This window comes from Anastrepha ludens, chromosome 3 (genome assembly GCF_028408465.1).
Source record: "Anastrepha ludens isolate Willacy chromosome 3, idAnaLude1.1, whole genome shotgun sequence".
Classification (NCBI taxonomy): Eukaryota; Metazoa; Arthropoda; class Insecta; order Diptera; family Tephritidae; genus Anastrepha; species Anastrepha ludens.
The window spans coordinates 86,699,770-86,719,569 of record NC_071499.1 but is presented as its reverse complement, the minus strand read 5'-3'; the positions used below and the strand labels follow the sequence as shown (position 1 = coordinate 86,719,569).

Here is a 19,800-nt window from a genome sequence, read left to right as displayed (position 1 = left end):
AAAACCAAAAAAATTTAATCAGTATAACTGTAGCTATGTCCCGTACTAGAATAATTTTTTTTTTACAAAATGGCGCGGTTTTGAATTTGGCACTCTAAAAATCGGTTTTTTTCTGTTTTTTTAATGAAAAAAAACTCGAAATAATTGAAATAGTAATATGATTCTAGTACGGACGATAACCATTGATTTGTGAACAGTATATTAAAATTTCAGACGATTCGGTTGAATAGTTTTTTTTGTGTCAACACCGGGCAGAAAAAGTCGTTTCGAGATAAATGAGTTTAAAGTTTGAGGTACAGGAGCGCGCAGACCGCTCTCTACCTAGTTAATGGGCTGTAGACGCTAAATTATAGGGAATTTTCGCATGAAAATTTCACAACATATTCTTAATATACTATACTTTCGAAATATCGAAAAATCAAAAAATCGAGTTTTTGAAACTTCTAGGCGACCGAGTTCCCTTAAGTTATCTCCTTGTCGAATTCCTAATGTAAGCGGAATCAACTCTGTCTTTGATCGCTGTTTTATTGTTGCTATTTAATTCGCATATGGTAGCCAAGATATTATTTGGAGTTCTCTTCTTATTCAGCAGTCGTATCACATGATTCAATCGCACCCTGTCAAATGCTTTTGTGTGATCGACGAAACATAAGTAAGCAGGTTTATTAAACTCTAAGGCCTTTTCTGTAATTTGTTACGTCACAGCAATTAATTATTGTTACGCCACTACCATAATTACTCTCACGGTTATCGCGGCCTTGTAATCTATTATTCTTGGGGTTGAAATAAAATAAAGCAAGCTGTCTGTTAGGTAGTAACGAAGTTCGGATAAGTACCAGTAAAACATAAAAAAATAACATGTTCCCGTCATAAAGCTATCAGCACATAGGATAGCTTTGTTAGCGTGATTTTAATTGTATAAATTTAAATAGTATTTGCAACAATTTTTACATTTTACATACAGCTAAGCAGGAATGATTTAATAATAGTTTAATAGCGACTAATACCTTTCGCTAAATAAACACTTATAGTTCGAACGTAGGTGATTTGGAATTTCGGATCGATTAGTAGAATTATATCGAGCGTAATCATATGTAAATATGTAGACTACAATAAACCACTTTCTGAAAAACAATTAACAGTCCTAAACAATAAACCAATTAGTACACAGTATTTTTGACTACAGTTATGGCCAGAGAAATATCATACGTAGGAATGAAGTAGAGATCTAAACTTATTTGCACTTACGAGTACCAGGCTTTCTTAACTCAAAAGTTGAAATGAGTGAAAAATTTTATTCTGACAAAAAGTTCGGAATATTTTCCGCTAAATGGCTTTTCTGAACGATATGTCCCGATATGTGCATTGCATCGGATCATGCACACATTTATTAACAGTTTGCTGTTTTATGAAATCAGTTGTAACACACAACTACTCGTATGCGCTTCAAAGTGGAGGTAAAAAATTAGAAAAATTCGATAGGCTATTCAGTACCACCAAGATAAAATCAAGGAAATTGCCGTGTCGGATCGATCTGAGAGCACTTCTTACGCTGTTCAAGAACTTCAAATTGATAAGTTTTATGTAAGTTGGATGGTCCCTACAATGTCGTCAAAATAAACGTCTTCAAACAACGCTAAGAATTCTCTACTTCATCTAATAGTTTCTTTTGAATTAATATTGGATAAATTTAATTTTTTTTTAAAGAAGGATATACTGCAAGAGTGTCATAATCCAAAAAACAAAAATGAGGAAAACGACTCCAAAGTTGTTTATTTTCATCTAATCATGTGCCATTAACAGATATGCCATTTATACAGCATAAAAGAATCGAATACGGTTATTTCTGCTGGCTTATATAATATATTGTCGTAATTGGGCGATATGGAACAGCGCTCTATCAAGGAGAAGCTTCGGAGTGAAGAGCTAAAGCTAAGAGAGGTTAGCTGCCACCAAATTATGGTGCTACGTCAGGCGAAGTCTTTACTGGGGCGATACAATTAAAATAGGTTTAGGAAACTCATAACCCTCCCTAAGGATAAACGAAGAATGCTCACAGGCATTTTCATAGAGCATTGCAAATTGGGTCCACTGACTCTTGTCGTTACTGCGGCCAATCCCCGAAGATACCAATACAACTTCTTCTTGAATGTGACGCTATAACGCGGAGAAGATTGAGATATCTCGGCCGATTGCAGCCAGAAGAAAGGTATATACGCTCAGCTCAACACTGTTTTATCTTAGGCTTAAGGTACTTGACCACCTTATAAGTTTCAAAAAATTAAATTTTTTTTTTTTACATTTTTTCAATCCTTATACTTTTAAAAATCATCACCTGAAACTGTTTTTTTAAATTCGAATTCTAACAAAGTGAAATCAGTGAAAATGTGCAGGCGCATCCTGCACTCATTACTTGCTGACTCAGCTGAAAGAAAATAGCAAGTTTTAACTTTAAACGCGTTTTTCCAGAAATTACTTTTTTTCGAATGGCGGACACTTTATCTCCGAAACTGCTTAGCCGATTTTAATGATTTTGGTCTTGTTTTATTTGTTAAGATGTTTTGTATGCCAATTTACCACATTTTGCAAAAAAAAAGTTAATAAAGTATTGCTTTTTAAGCATAACATTGTGAAAAACAGGGGTGTTTTCTTAACTTTTTTTCAAACATCCGCCATTTTTTTATTATTTTTTTTTTTTGTCAGTTTGTGGTAAATTCTCACGCAAGGAACCTTCCTTTTGAAAATTTTGTTTCTCTCTTTTGTTTTAGAATTACCATTTCTAAGATTAACTGTCCGCCGCAAGACATGATTTTCTTCAGGCCTCGACTTTGGCGCCTCCTGGATATATGTTAAAAAAAGAAATTTTAATAAATCAATTTTTTTTTGTATTATATAAGCTCTAAATAAAAATTTAAAAAAAAATTTATTTTAATATATTATACAGAAAATGAAAAAAAAATTATTGAATATGTTGTACTTTTCAGCTTTCCAAGGTGGTCAAGTACCTTAATAATGGGAAGTGAGTTTGGATGAAGTATTGTAATGAGTAGAGTAGACCTAATCTAATCTAATCTAATCTATCTATCTATCTATTTATCTAGCTATCTATCTATCTATCTATCTATCTATATATCTATCTATCTCTCTATTTGTACAATTTGATACATATATTTCAAGAACATACAAATATTCATTCGACATGCTTCCCCATGTTAAAAATACTAGGTTCCCCGAACGTGCAACGAACGTAATAAAACTCCTCTTCCATATTTATTCTCTTCGTTTGTAAGCCTTCTGCTGCAATTTTTCAACTTTTCTCCATCAACAAAAGAGGGCCGTAAAAAATATGTAAGAAAGTCTACGATTTGGCGTTACGAGCGCAAATTCAGTGATACTTCCGTGGGCTTTGTGAAAATTGAGTCTACAAACTTACAGGTCTACAAGTCATTCTTCTTTAATATGAGGCTTATTTCCAATTTAAATTTGTACGCTGAAAATGATTCTGTCCAAAAGTGACTATCACGTGGTTGTATTGGGAGAACTCAACTGATATTGAAATTAAATTCTTTGTCTTACACTAAAGTAACCTTATAAAGAATGAAGTGGAATAAAACTCCATGAAACCATTTAAGCTCCAGTCTCTTATCAAAAAAAACATATAACAACACATAAAAACAAAAAATATACACAAACAATCTGTATTATTTAACAATTATGGCTTTTTCTTCGAATCGATTTGAACTGAACTATCGCACATTTCTAAATTTTTACATTTAGACGAGTGTTTTTTCTCTGCCCGCCACTTTAAGCGATTTGAAATTCGTAAATGGTAAATTTTTCGACAATTAAATTCAAATCAATACTGATAATTGAAATCTTCGCAAGTATTTTTCAGCCATAAATTTCTTATAATTCGTATGTACGTAACATTTGTTATTCAGCCAACTACAAATAAAGGATTTTGTTAACCCTTTCGGTACATCTTTTTATTGCGCCATCCAAAAAATCCAAATTTTTGTCTGAGTATTTATTTTAGGACCAATAACAATACAAATAATTTTTTTTTTTTTTTTTTTTTTGTTTAGTGATTTTTATTTAATGTTGCCATATGGCAACAAATGTTGTGTATTCGTTTCAATCGCAAATAAACTTCTTCTGCAATCTAATGCAAGTTAACACCTTACGAGAAATTTGTTGCCATATGGCAACAAGTTTAGTTTTAAAAATTAGCACAGCTTTTAAAGCTGCTAGCAAAAAAATATTTATATGCCAAATGACAGATTGAACATTTTTCTATATACTTTATTCAAAAATTGTTGAAAACATTTGCCCAAAATGCCTCAAAAGTCTAAAAATGCAAAATACAAATTTCAGAGTGAAGTGCTATATGCCAGAAGGCTTGCTTTAAAAATGTTGTATTACCGATATATAATGGGCGGTTATTATTTATTTTATTTCTGTTTAACCATTAAACTTCAATTTTTGAAAATATGTAGCAAAAAAGTTGATATTTTTTACAAGAGAGTGTTGATGGCCTTTTAAAGTTTACTGTTGCCATATGGCAACAATATCGCGAAAGGGTTAAAGTACATTGCACACCAAAGCGTTAGCTTGTAAACTGTTGTACCCAGCGATCAAATGCCGCAGGGTTTTTTATTAAACAAATAATGTTTTTCATAGAATAGAATATGAAAAAAGGTGAAAGAAAAAAATGAGTATATATTTGATTAAAGGAGAATATAACCAGCTCAATAGGATTAAAAAAAAAAAAATAGAGTAGTTGTTCCAGTCTTGAGTTCGAAAACGCCTTCTCTAACATACTTTAGGAACTGGCAGCGGTTGCTCTACTACAGGCATAAAACTTCAAAATTTTGGGTGTTCCTAAGCCGCATGAGAACTATCGATTACTGAGAATAGCAAACTGTGTTGACAGTTTTGTTTGGTAAAATTATTTAACTTCAGAACAACGCTTTCAAATTGTGGAAATTCACTTTGAAAAAAATTTGCTCGCGAAGAGAGCAAAGTGTTAAAGAAGACGCCGAGCTGTCGATTCGTCGTTTTCAATTTATTGACCTTTGTGCTTCGACTACATGGATCTTGGCTTACGTGCCTATAAAATGCAGTTTATGCAAGAATTGAGGCATTTTATCTGATTGAGCTCATTTAACTTTAACTTAAATTGTAAAATACTAAAAGGGCGATCCTTACAAATTACTTGTTGATTAATTGGGTAATCGATAACCATTGAGTTTAGTCGACAAAACCAAATCGTATTGGATGTTCCTCAACTACCTTCCCAAGGGCACTGCAGACCTCCCCTTTCGATGTACTATGACAAGCACTAGCTCATTGTCCTCTTTTAGACTTCCATAGTTGGATTGCTGGGGATGTGACAGAAAGAACACAGTTTGTGTTGTTGACATTTCATTCTTTGTCAACTCTAGGAATACTATAAAAACTATGTAGAGTCGAATCATGTTCACACTCATCACTAACAGAAATGAAAAAATGCCGGTATGAGATCAGTAGGTTGACGGCATTTAGTAGCCCGTAAGTATAGAATATGCGTTGGGTATTAAACGTTCAAACGTCTTTGCGTGTTCTTGACTGTTACTATAACACTTTATCATCTTACAACAAATTTCAGCAAATAAGAAAATTTTGATATTAACACAGCAAATTAAATTGGAAATGACGTTTATTTGCCTAACAACAGATACTAAGTTTATGATAAGAAACCTTTTAGAAAATCGCGTATTGCTAGGATGTGGCCTTCTAATAAAAAAATAGCAAACTTATGTATGTATGTGTGTATGCACAAAAGTAATTAAAGCTGCCATGCCGATAAGAGTTGCAAACTTGTTTGCTTATTTTTTGCAAATACTGTGCGTATCCAATATAATTGCTTGTCTACAATAAATCAATTACCGTTAGAGTAATTGAAAAACCAAATCTTCACGTGAACAACGCGAATATCAAGAATTATTGTTTATTGCTTACCCTGCAGGAAAATTTTGTAAAGGGTTTTCCAATAAGAGGTGTTACTTTGATATTCAAAGAAAAATGATATTTTTCAATATAAATGATATGCTGCAAATGACCACCACGACCACGCTTACAACACAATATCCTTTTCAGGAAAATTTCCATAACCAAATTGCGAAGCGACTGCCCTATGTCCTCGATAACCTCACGAATTCCATCTTTGAGGTCTTGAATCGACCCTGGGCTGTTGGCGTAGACCTCCTCTTTCACGTGGCCTCAAAGAAAAAAATCACAAGGTGTTAAATCACAAGATCTCGGTGGCCAATTGTGATCACCTCTTCGTGAGAAAACACGGTCCGGAAACTTTTTCCGTTAAAAGATCAATGGTTTCGTTACTTGTGTGGCACGTAGCGCCGTCTTGTTGAAAATGAACTTTGATCATCTCTCCTGTTTAACACCTAACACATGTTGGAAACCCCTTTAGTAACGAACTGGTGCACTTTTATAGAATTTTTTTCCAAAAAATGATAAGTTCTACACGGCGTTATCCCAGGAAATGTTAATTTTTAACATTTTCTACAGTTGAGATTATAGGATAGGATTTGAAAAGCGGAATGCAAAATACCCATTAAAAAAATGGCAAAAATTCCAAAAAGGTGATAAATGTTAAAAATAATAAATAAAAAATTGAAAATTAAACATTTTAAAATTGAAACTCATAGCAAATAAATTAATTAAATATTTTTAAACCAGATATTTTTACTATATTCGCTCCATGAGAAATTCTAATTTGCATTCATTGAGGCGTTCACGCGGCTGATTATGGATTATGGCAAATCTTGATTATGGATTATGGCAAATCTTGTCACTTCGCGATCGAGGAGCTCAAAAATTTACAACGAAAGGTCATTGGCAAAAGCAAAGTGAAATTTCATTTTGCGTAGAAGTTACCAAGAATGATGGAATATAAAATTGCACAGATGGAATTTAAAAAAATTACAAACTTTATCGGAAATAAAAGATAGAGTAAACAAGGAGATGCTTTCAAAGTAGCGAAGATTTTCAAATATAAAAAGTGAGTTTAGGTTAATGTAAGCAAGAAAATATTGATAGTAAAAAAGGTGTTCAATAAAAAAGTAAAAATTAAAGAATCTAGCACTAATTCTGAGAGCCGACTAGCGCGGTACCGCAATAACAAAATTCGCCATCACCAGTCATCAATCCAAATCAAGAGCTTAAGCAATAAATTAACGAGCGGAAAATTTGCCATCACTTACACAAGCCGACAAAAGACATGAACTATAGGCATTTCATATACTCAGTTTTTTGTTGAAAAATTTTCCATTTTATCGTTTTTGACTATAAACTGCTAATTTCATATCGCCGAAAGAGGCAAAAGTGCGTAAAATGTCAGATTCCATAAAAAATAAATTTGTTTACAAAAAGTTGAATCATATATTTTCAAGTTGGATAATTTTAGCTGACTAAATTTTCTCCAGCTCAAAATGAGCATCAAACTGTCACTTTGCTCTCTCAATTTTTGAGTGATCGATAATTAAAAAAAATAAATTAAATTTATTTAGCACTGCAAAGTTTTTTCTATCTTTTAATGAACATTTAAAAAGTATAAAAAATTTTTGTACTGGTTAAAATAAGTTGAAAAAATGTTTAACATAGAAATTAGTAGAGCGCTGCAACGCTGGAGTTTCCAACTGGCGTACAAGATACAGCTCGTAAATATGTATTATCTAAAGCAAAAAATTCAAATGGATTGCTAATTATCATGATTTTTTATTCTAGATGTACTAAGAAAACTGAGAGAAATTTCAAAATTTCAACTTTTTGGAGGTTTTAAAGAAAAAAATGCCTTTCTATAAAAAAAAAATTCACTTCAGCTTGGTATAAAAATCTTGAAAATTTTTTTTTTATCTATTTTGTTAGTTCAAATAGAAGAGAATTTAATACTGAAGGGAACAAGCTATGATTCATTTCAAAAGGTTCATTAGTTTTTTTTCATTCATGTACGCCAATTCAAAGAAATCATAAAAATGAAAAGTCGAGAAAAGAAGATAAAGTTTGTACTATAGCTGTCCGGTCACAGCGTAACTACCTAACGCTCGCCTACGAGTTACGACAGATGGCATTAGAAAGGAAAGACATCGTATTAAAACAAATTTTTCAAGAATTTTGAGGTTTCTTGACTCGGCGTTGTTTGAGAGTCCGTCAAAGATATACGTCAAGATACGCCATATGTTTTTTCGCAAAAAAAGTTTAGAAGTATGTATTTCTACATTAACTGCAAGTAATCTCATTAACTTTGCATACACTTGATCAAATAAATAAAAAATTAGTACTTCCGCACAAAATTTATATTTTTTAATGCTTGGCCTACAAATTCTGCATAGATGAAATATCACCTACATATAAACATTTTATAAGAGATTTTTTCAACACTGGATGAGGATTGCTCCAACGATCACTCAATGTCCCTCGTTTTCATGCTTTATGCGTTGGATTTCTGAATTCAAATAACAAGGCAATCAGATATTTCTCTCCTTAATAATACCTTTTCAGCGAAAACGAACCCTGAGTTTGCAGGTTTTGGGGTTTGAGAGTATTATCAATTGTTTCCATTGAGTGTTTGATAAAACATTTGCTTAAGCCAAGGCGAATCTATTAAAGCTGATAGCAGTAGAAAGAAGAATGTGAGTTTTGTAAGAGCTTGAGAACTTCAAACTGTAATACAAAACAGAAATAATACAAATATATTTTTAATTTTCATACTTTTCTTCTAAGCTGATTATTATTATTATTATTAATAGAAACCCATTACGCACTGCGACCAGAGCTGATCTATTGTGAAAGGCCTATTTTTGTAACCCTGATACTTTGATATTTAAAAACAATACAGCGTTACATTTGATCAGTTTTTCATGCGCAAAAGTCGACGATACTGATTTTTTGCTCATCACTAACGCGCACACAACTATTCTCATGCCATTATGAGGTCCAATTCATGAGCAGCTAAGTGGTACGCAATATGCGAAATCTTACTAGTTCTGAACCAGGCATTTTTTCCATCATTTAGAGTTTTCCTGCAGGGTATGACAATCAACAATCATACATACCCGTGTACTTGCATAGACACAACATGATATTCCTCAAATGAATAGAGGTGTTGGTAGTTAGTCGTATGAGTACGTTTTATGATAAATTATTTGTGTGTTGTCAATTACATGCATCAATCACAACAAATATAGTCATAAAATACGATTATATGCCTTCTGGTTTGATTGATTTTTGTTAGCGATTTTTCACTGCTCTAAACGCCACTCAAATTAGAAAAATAGCTATTTATTATTAAATTTTTTTTTTATTGGCCGCTTTCAACAGTATTGTGTTGTGCGGTGGCGCGCAAATCACAGCCAACAGCGATTTTTCACATTTAAATGAGAAAACACCAGCCACTAAACGCACGCCTCGCACGATCTAAAAGTAATAATAATAACAATAAACAGTTTTAGTTACTTGATACAAATTCAAAAACAGCAAACTCAGCAAAAACACACCCTAAAAGCTACTTCACCAGTTATCGTGCGATTTTCGCGCAATAATAGCAATAAATATTTTAAGTAGCCAAATAAATGTGCGCAAATACTAACAGATATCTACTTTCAATTGAACCGATTAAAATTTATTGTGTGTACATATTTGCAAAGTGTTTTGGTCTGACGGCGTACTTTATTAGCCTACAGACCCTGAGGCTAACCAATCCACCCACCTCAAAAACATTCTATCGCGCTTTCAATCGTAAAAGTCGCAGCAAATACCTACATTTCAAGTATTCTAATCATGCGATCGCAACATGGGCACACGCTAAACCAACAGTAAAAACGATTAGAAATACAATTATTTACAATTCATAGCAACAATAAAGCAAAACCTAGTTATGAGCTTTTTAACAGTCAAAAAATAAACAGAGCACCGAACGCACTAGAAAATTGCAATAGCGCTGCTGACAAGGTCGGATATATTTCTTTGATTAGTTGCTAAGGCCAGAAAATGACATTTATAAACTTGATCAGGGTCTCTAACAGTAGTAACGGAGTATGTGCTATTTGGACGGGGTCAGATCTAAGGGAATTTTAACTGATTTGATGAGGTAATTTTATAAAATACGAATTTCTCCACATACTCGATCACTGCCCTTTGAAAACACCCTTTTTAGTTATCTAACTGATACATATGTCAAACAGTTTTGTTGTGATGGCCCCTACATTTGAAATAGATAATTTTCTTAAAACTTGAGACAAGTCCGTTTCGTGTGTGGTGAAAAGATTTCAGAGATGCGGCCAAGATCAGACCGTTTTCCGGCTCTCAGCGAATTTGAAAGAATCAGCTGATTGACTGACATCACATACATATGTCGTGGCAGCGGTTTGTTTACGAAAAATGCTAAGATTGTGTTGGTGATATACGAAAAAAGCAAATGTGAAGTGAGTTGGTACAATCCTGTTGCTGAATCCCTGATGACATGGCAACCGAAGTTCCTCTCACAATTTTGCTTCGGCCAAACCTTGTAATCTATCATCATTCAGTGTTTGGGTGATAAACAAAAGTTTGAAAAATATTACGGCGAAGTTTCGTTATCGATTAGAGCCACCGAGAACTGACTTAGCTTATTTAATTTCGGTGAGTGAATGTATGCGAAATTGAATAGGCTGCAGTCATAACACTGAGCTTAGTGATTTGCCCAACTAAAAAAGCTTTTAAAATACAAGTGCATGCATTATTTTTTTCAAAACTTTATAATTTTAAAAGACTTATGCAAACATATATCAGGAAAACATAGGGGTGATTAATTTTGCGCCATCTTCAACAAACAGAATCAAATCGCTGAGCGAACTTGTCTGGCAGAGCAATGGCGTCAGCTGGTATTCGCTACAACATTTCGCCCATTATAACAGAACCAAAACGAAATTCGTTTCAAAATCAAAAAGTTGAGTTCTGATTTTTCGATTAATTGAAATTATCCAAGATTTAAATATCATGTTTTCAATATGCTAGGCATTTCTGCAAGTGAAGCAACGTTTGCGAAGGAGATTTGCGTTAAATTTTCCAGTGACGGTGGATTTTGTCGACCGGGGGCGGCGGTAAAATTAAAAATAAATCTATTCTCGACGAATTTCGTCAGACGAAATTATACGTCAGACGTCAAATACTGCAATGTATTTTAATTTTGACAACGAAGTTTCGCCAGACGAAGTTGATTCTGGTTATAATATAAAGCTGATGTCGGGTAGGGTAATTTCAAAAGCGCTTGATAAGATTCCAATTCTTTTTTTTCTAAATTAAAGCAAATTTTGCTATCGCATACATTTTGTACTGTAACACTCTTTCTAAGGCATAAAAATGATCTAAAAGTACTATATTTCTTTGGCTGTGAGAAGTTTAAGACCGAGGGAAAGAATCTGAGCAAGTGGACAAAACAATTTGTACTGTTTATAGACGCAACACAGGATTGAATGTTTCTCTTTTGGGAAGCCAGTTTTCGAAAATATTGATAAAATCATGGAAATTTTGTTTGCCAAAACTCGATATATTTCTTTTTAAGAGGTTCATATTTAACATTAATTATAAATAGTAGATATCATTCCTCAGTATTAAACCAAAATAAACAAACCTGCATACCCAGAATTCTGACTAAGAAATTTTAAATTTTTATGAATTTTTTTTTTTTTTTGATTTTTTAGAAAGTTTGAAATTATGATTTGCAGGGTTTTTGTTGTATTATGAACTATATATGTATTTATAAAAAATAAAATAAAAAATAAATAAATAGTCGAAGCCGTTTAATACTTACATATACGTCGCACTGCTATTAATGTGTCCACCATTGAGCCTTTATAGGGTGTTTTTTTTAACTGCATGAAAACTATCAATATCGATAATTATGGTTTGACAGCAGCGAATGGCCAACAAAATGGTTAGACATTCCTGTTCAGTACGGTTTGGCAAGTCATCATGAGTCATTTGACACCAGAAAAACGTCCCGAATTGTGGAAATTAACTGTGAAAAAAATAAATCTGTTCGCGAAGTTCATAGAGCACTTCGTCCATTTTACAAGCGGTTTACACACTGGCGGCATCATTGGTCCTTATTTCTTTCGAAATGAGGAAGAAACTGACGCAGCAGTGAGTGGCGAATGCTAACGGGCCATGCTGGCTGAATTCTAAATGTATGCTTCCAAAAATTAAACAACCAAACATCCACGACATTTGGGCTCTCGAAACAGCGTGCTTAACCTTCGATTCATTGTGCTAATCTAATGGACCGTAAACTGTAGCCGCTGCGGACATATGCCGGTTATCACATTCAATAAATAAGTGCCCTGAAACCCTCTACCAGATTCTAATAAAAAATAGTTTATTCAAACAATATTTCTGCTTGGTATTATCATTTCAAGTTCTTAAGCTCTTAAAAACTCCCGTTACGTACTACACAATACGGAATACTCCTATATATTACTAATGGGTATATTAATATTACAAACTAATTGTCCTTATTTACGGAACTGTCGACAAATATTTAGCCAACGATTACTACTAAAGCACTGAAAAGTAATAAATGTCTGCTGAGGAATTATGTGTTTGGCTGCATTAAAATTCATCAATCATGTCCAGGGTTATTGATTAGAAAATTAATAGGAAAATTTGGAATATATTATATATTTGCATTGAAAATGATCGATCGATCTTAAAAATCTAAATTCTCATAAAAAAATTATCTAATAATTTATTTAAGATACATAACCAATAAATGTATTTCCATTACCTTCATCAGAAATATCTAGTCTATCTTTCATATGAAATATCAAATTTAAACTCAACTTTCTTTTCCTTCTTTCCAGTTGGCAACCCGCTCGATCGAACCCTCATTCGGCCTGCTCTTCGGCGATTTACTGCGTGATCTCGATGTCGGCACCACCGGCGCTGCGATTATTATGAGTACACTCGACGTGTGTATGAATTTCTCAGGTCTCTTCGTCGGCCCTCTACTCAAGGAGTTCTCCTACCGAAAGGTGGCTATCGCTGGTTCATTACTTTGTGGCATCGGCTTGGCTGCCACTTCACCCGCCGCCAGCATGCCTCACATACTCAGCACGTATAGTGTGATTAATGGCATAGGCGTCGGTCTATCCACATCCGCCGCCTTTGTAGCGCTCAATCACTACTTCAAGTACAAACGAGGCCAAGCTGTGGGCTTATCCATGGCCGGCACAGCCTTGGGTATGCTTATTATGCCACAACTGGTACGTGTGTTGCTCGAAGCGTTCGGCTTCCGTGGTGCTGTGCTGATGTTGGCCGGTATCGCATTGAATTCCACAGTAGGTGCCGTGCTCTTACAACCTGCCAAATGGCATATGATAGAGGAGGTGATTGATGAGGAAATGATGACAGTGCCGGTGTCACCGCCCACTCCGCCCACACCCGATGTTAAAATCATACGTGAAGATGGAAACGAAGAGGACGCATTGCCCGAGTTGAATACGTTACTCTTTCCCAAAAAACAATATATGCGTAAGAATTACTCCGAAATGGCGATGAACACTATGAATGGTACTCGTATTGGTATGCCAAAGCGGCCCACTTTCCCGCGCATCATGTCACTAGCCGGCGTACAATCAGCAGTGAATAACAGTCACTCCCATGCAGATGTAAATACAACGCTGCGCAATCGCAAACATTCTGTTACATCGAATCTATCTTATATGGACTTCACCGGTTCGATTCTACAAGTGCACATGAATGTGGGCGACGAAGAGTTTGAGCGTAACGATCGCGAGCTGAAGCGTGTGAATACTGCGGCGAGTGGTATGGCGAATGCGCATCGTGATTCCTTTATTAAAATGCGTCCAACAGGGACTGATAAGTATGAAGAGTCACCGGAAAAAGAGGCAGAGAAAAAACCTGGCTTCTGGCGACGTTTTGCTGATCTCATGGATATTGATTTATTACGTGATAAAAAATTTCTAAATATACTCTTTGGGCTGTCAATTTTCTACGTCGGCGAGATGAATTTCAAAATGGTTACGCCGTTCTTTTTTGCCAATCTCGGCTACAACAAAACAGACGTGGCTTTCTGCCTATCAATAACGGCAATCACAGATATTGCAGCCCGTATAATACTCCCGCCAATATTCGATCGCACTAGTATCAAAAAGCGTACTGTGTTCCTAGTCTCAATCATCTTTGTGGGTATCACCCGTTCGAGTAAGTATTATTGATGAGCTCTTGTACGCATTTAAATATTATATGTTTAAATAGAATTATGTGTTGAAAATCGAAGATTGGTGGCGCGTAATGTAGACGTCAGCTGACTGGCTGAAAAGGCTAAAAGACATAGGTTTCAGAGTTCAATTGCATTTAAATATCCAACTAGCTGCGGAGTCTTGATTAGCAAGGCGGATCTTTGACATTTCGAAATTACATAACTTAAAATTAAAACGCGCCTACGCCCTTCTTTCCATAAACTGCGAAAAGTAAATAGACTCGTCTTGCACTCCATCTTCTCATTTCATCCTTATCCCGAAGTTGAGTTCGGAAATACTAAAAATATGTGAGCAAATAACCAAGTAACGGGCCAGTGTAAAGACTTGATCAATTTTCCTACGATCACAGTTGTCGTGGAATAAGGATGGGATAGCAAACTCTCAAATGAGGCTCCAGCCGTAAACGTTTTCAATTAGCGTCAGCTTGATCATGAAAACACTTGCTTTAATGCTTGAATTAAACTGAAATACTTCGTCCACACCGAGACTAGTTGATAAACTTGTCCTCAGAGCTGATCATTTTGATTTTGATAAGAACCAAAAATTAGTATAGTAGTACTTATATCCATAAGTGGTCAACTTTTTCAAGACTTGAGTATAGCCTAGTGTAGTATTCGAGATCTTTTCTTCAACAGGAAGATATCTTAAGTTTGTTCCTTTATTCAGAGCGTTTACAAAATTGGAACATGTAGCCGGATTTCCAAAATGAATGAAAAACAGATTTTTGCAGGGTCGAATGTGTGTAAAGATGAGACTCGTCTCAGGCTCAGGGGCTACGCCGAATTGTTGCATTAGAACACCCGCTAATCCCCATTTCACCCCTAAAATTTAACTACTGGGTAAGGTTTGTGGGTAGGAGACAAAATCTGGCCATACTTCTTCAAATTGTCTACAAAAAATAGGTCAGTGCTGGGCTTAGAGGAGAGTGCAAGAAACGAGGCTTGAGGTAGTGTTACCTGAGCTTCTGGGTGAGTTCGTTTACGTTTATTTGAGCTTGAAAGCTCCTAAGGTTTGGTGAAGCACCCTAGTGTGGTGCGGCAAAGAAACTTTGGATAAATTTATTGGATCTTGTAACTCAGGTACGCTTGTAAAGAGTTGATCTTATGTGAACAGCTTGTTGTGCTTTGCATGACTGTGGTATTCACGAGCTGTTCGCTTTAAATGTACCACTGCATAAGCCCCTTGAGAGATGAAACGACCAGCTTGGCAAATAAAATGATAAATAAAAGCGCAACTTGTTGCATACTTACAGGTGGGAAGGAAATTAAGCGAAAGTCACTTAAACAACTAGTATACCGACCTTCATTGAAGTCATGTTTTGGCGCCCGATGATGCCTTAGAAAACACACTTACTGTACTTCCATAACTCTTCTTCTTGATTTTTGCGAAAACCGCTTAAGCTATTGTGTTCGAGCTTATCAAAGCGCGACAGTTATTTCTTTCTCGTTCCAACCGGTACCAGTTGGGCACAGCAAGTGAAGCCAAGTCCGTGTCCGGGTGGTCTTCCTTTTCCTCCGGCTGGTACCGCATCGCATATTTTCAGAGTCGGTGCGTTTGTATTCATGACCTAGACTGCGGATCCACTGGATCCTTATTCGCTGCATCCATCACCTGCAATACGCGCCGGTGCTAACGTACAAAAGTCCAAAAATCTTCCGCAGAGTCTTTCTCTCTAACATCTGAAGGGACGCCTCATCGAATATTGTCATCGTCCAAACCTTAAGATCATACAATAGAAAAACTCTTGAAACTCTGTTGTCCACTTCATTCGATATTATATCGATATTATGTTTTCGCGATATAAATTAAAGCGTAATTTAATTTTACATAGAGAAAATGTGAGGGATGAACATAAAAAAAGCCTTAAAAAATGGAAACTACGCAAAGAGGTTGCTTTCTTTGTGATACTTTCTCTGTTTAGGTGAGATGAATAAGAAGCCTGCAATTACGAGTTTTTCCAAAAAACGTCCACTCCAGCTATTTCACTATATAGAGCCACAATTCAAAAACTGTATGAGGGTTCAATATACACAAAATGTCATCTGTGCATCAACCATTTATATGTCAAATATTCCAATTATAGGGATTAGAATAAATCGCATTAATAGGGCAATTACTAAGTTAGTGATTATCTATTGTTAAGAATTGTGACCTATAAATGCGAACGCATCTCAAATTTATAGCAACTAATCTCAAAAAAAGTGAATGGTTTTAAATACTCCTCCACTTATTTTTAGTTATGGCTGAGCAAACCGACTGGACACAGCTTATGATTTGGCTATCGATTTGCGGTTTCTTCCGTGGCTCCGCTTTGGCCAATTTCACACTAACTGTTTCCGAGTACTGTTCACTGGAGAAATTACCCTCGGCCTTCGGTTGGCATTTGGTAGGCAAAGCTGTATTTGTCATCTGTCTGGGACCGCTGATCGGTAAGTAAATAAGTGGTATACTTTTGATTATGGTTACGTTTGTAATTTTCACCAATAGCCTAACTGTAGTTAGCAGCTGTGTCAAGTTCCAAAAATATCAAGCATTAACAACGCAAACGAGTTTACTCATGCGGCAGTTTTTTATTTTTAATATAATATTATATTTGACGCTGTTTGTATTTTTGTGTAAAAAAAGTAATCTGCAAGTTTCACATTTTTAATTTCAGTTTTTGCAGTACGAGGGGTGCCTTTTTTATGTCGGGATTAGATAACAAAAACAAATTTTAATCATCGAAAATCACTTTATTGTTTTTCAAAATATTCTCCATGAAGATCTATACACTTTTGCATGCGTTTCAACCAATTGTCGAAGAACTTTTGCCACTCTGAATGAGCTACCTCCAAAACATGCATTCTGAATGCCGCAACCGCTTCTTCACGTGTCGAAAAACGTTGACCTCTCAGTTTGTTTTTTACGTACGGGAATAAAAAGAAGTCATTCAGTGCCAAGTCAGGACTATACGGCGGATGACCCATTAATTCGATGTTTTGGGTGCTCAAAAATGCAGTTGTTTGAGCCGATGTGTGAGAGCTCGCATTGTCCTGGTGAAGAGTGATCCATCTTTGGCGATTGGTTTTCCTAATTTCTTGGAAGACAACTGGCAAACAAATGGTGGTGTACCACTCAGAATTTACTGTTCTGCGTTGTTCTAGTGGTACGGTTGCGACATGTCCAGTTTTTCCGAAAAAACAGGCGACCATTTGCTTGGAAGTGCTTCGTGTGCGAACAACTTTTGTTGGATTTGGTTCACCTTGAAACACCCATACAGTCGACTGCTGTTTACTTTCGGGCTCATACGCGTAAATCCATGATTCATCACCTGTCACGATGTCATAGACGTGTTTCGAAGCCCCGCAATCGTATTTTTTGAGCATTTCCTTCGACCAATCGACACGAGCCTTTTTTTGAGCGATTGACAAATTGTGTGGGATCCAACGCGAACAAATTTTTTTGACAGTCAAATGTTTATGCAATATTGAATGTATGCTGGTCCAACTAATGCCTAAGATTGTCTTCACGATTTAATTCCATTTTTGGACCGAGATGAATCTTTTAAGTTAATGTAAACAACACAAATAGCGCTGGTATTTCAAAACGTTCTGAGTACGTAAAAGCCAAAAAATGTCAAACTTTGCGATACAGCTGTTTTTTTTTTTGTTTTTTTTTTGTTTTCAAAGTTAATTTTCACAATTTGGAAGCGTTGTTCTGGCGTTAAACAATTCATGAAGACTTGCCAAATCTTACTGAACAGAAATTTCACCACAGTTTGCCATTCTCAGCTGTTAAACCATAGTTATCGATATCGCTAGTTCTTCTGCAACAAAAAAAAAACACCCAAATTACGTTAACAAACTGAGTTATGTAACTCCATTCTGAAAGAGAGTTTACAAGCTTTGATACAATAACAATTGCATGGGAATTTAAGCACTTAAATGCAATGCTTAACTGCACTTAAGCTTAAACTACAGTTAAGGGTCGGTGGAAACAGGCTATTATCCTATTATCATTCTATTTGCTTATATCTTTTATTATCCTTACCCTTTCAACAGGTCTGATTCGTGACGTCACCACCAGCTATCCCATCTGTATACACGCACAAACAGTTTGTATATTCCTTTGTGTAATCGCCTGGACGATCGAGTATGCGATCACATATTTGAATGAGAGAAAGACGGCGGCGGAAGATGATAATAATGCCACAATTGGACCTGAGACTACCATAAAACACTAACACGTGCTTAATATGCTAGCGAGATATTTTTATAAGAACATTTTGGCGGAGCTCAGTATGAGAAATGCATGCATATACCTACACACACACATACATATATACATAGTATATACAATATATACGCATATATTGAATTTGGGCTAGAATGAGATACAATGAAAATCAGTTATTTACAAAATGTAAAAATGTAAATTAATTAAGAAATTAGAATGTACGTATGTACGTGAGTTAGAGTTTAATAAATAAGCGAGGTTCACACTTAATGAAATGAGAAATAATGAAGTGCATGTATCCACATACCTACTTATATGTACATACATACATACATGTATAGTATGTGTGAAATGTGCGATTTTCAATGTGATAGTTCAAATTATGCTTATAGATCGTAAGGCTAAGAATACGTTGAAGGCGTCTGTCAGTGTTGCACTGAAATTGTACTCTTTTTTATACAACTTTCTAACGAACATAATGCAATGTACTTGCAGAACAAGAAAATGTTACATAGAACTTGAGCGTTGAGCGTGAGAGCGAGAAGAGTTTAAAACACAAAGCGGAAGTATTACTTAAATATGTAAAAAAAAACAAATAAATGCCTAATTGAAGATTAGTTTCAATAACCCTGGTTTTGTGGGTATGTACGTGAATGTATAACTCTCCAAGGGAGCCTTGTTGTTTGGAGAAAATCATGAATTCAAATACATACCTGCACTACATACATACATACATATAAGTAAATAGGGATTATTAGTATTTTTTTATTTCACCCTACTTTGTTTTTATTACTTCTTTAAAATACAGTTGTGTTTTTTATTTTTATTTATTATTAATAATTTTTATTTTTTTTGTGAGAAAAAATTCGAACTTTCTATCTTTTTGCATTATTTGAAGAAAAACGTATAGCTTATTTAATGGAAGAGTAAATATTCGAACTTGAATATTTTAAAATTAAGTAAATAATTTTGTAATAGTATTTAACACTCAAGTAACTTAAATAAAATATTCAACTAAGTTTATTAGAACAAACTGTTGGAAAAATGAACAGAACAGACTACTAAAAACGCCACCATTAACGCGGTTTTTCTATATTTAAAGTAAACATTTGCCAGTACTTATACTAAAAGAGGAAAATGTAAATTTTAGATTAAAAAAATCGAATGATATGTATGTGCATACATACGCATGTTTATATACATAAACATAATAGATTTATTTAATAAATTAAAAACAAAACGATTAAATATTATATTATGTGTTTTG

General features: G+C 34.9%; 1 protein-coding gene across 7 annotated transcripts in view; it reads left to right on the top strand.

Moving 5' to 3' along the window:
• LOC128858379 (uncharacterized) overlaps positions 1–19,374 on the top strand; it is a 98,908-nt gene extending 79,534 nt beyond the window's left edge. For all 7 annotated transcript variants that reach the window (XM_054094596.1, XM_054094599.1, XM_054094598.1 and 4 more), the window contains exons 3-5: positions 12,897–14,259; positions 16,556–16,747; positions 18,359–19,374. In XM_054094596.1, the coding sequence (XP_053950571.1) occupies positions 12,897–14,259; positions 16,556–16,747; positions 18,359–18,540 (1,737 nt within the window). In that variant the 3' untranslated portion in view covers positions 18,541–19,374. The remainder of the gene's footprint in view (positions 1–12,896; positions 14,260–16,555; positions 16,748–18,358) is intronic.
• The last annotated feature ends 426 nt before the right edge of the window (positions 19,375–19,800 follow it).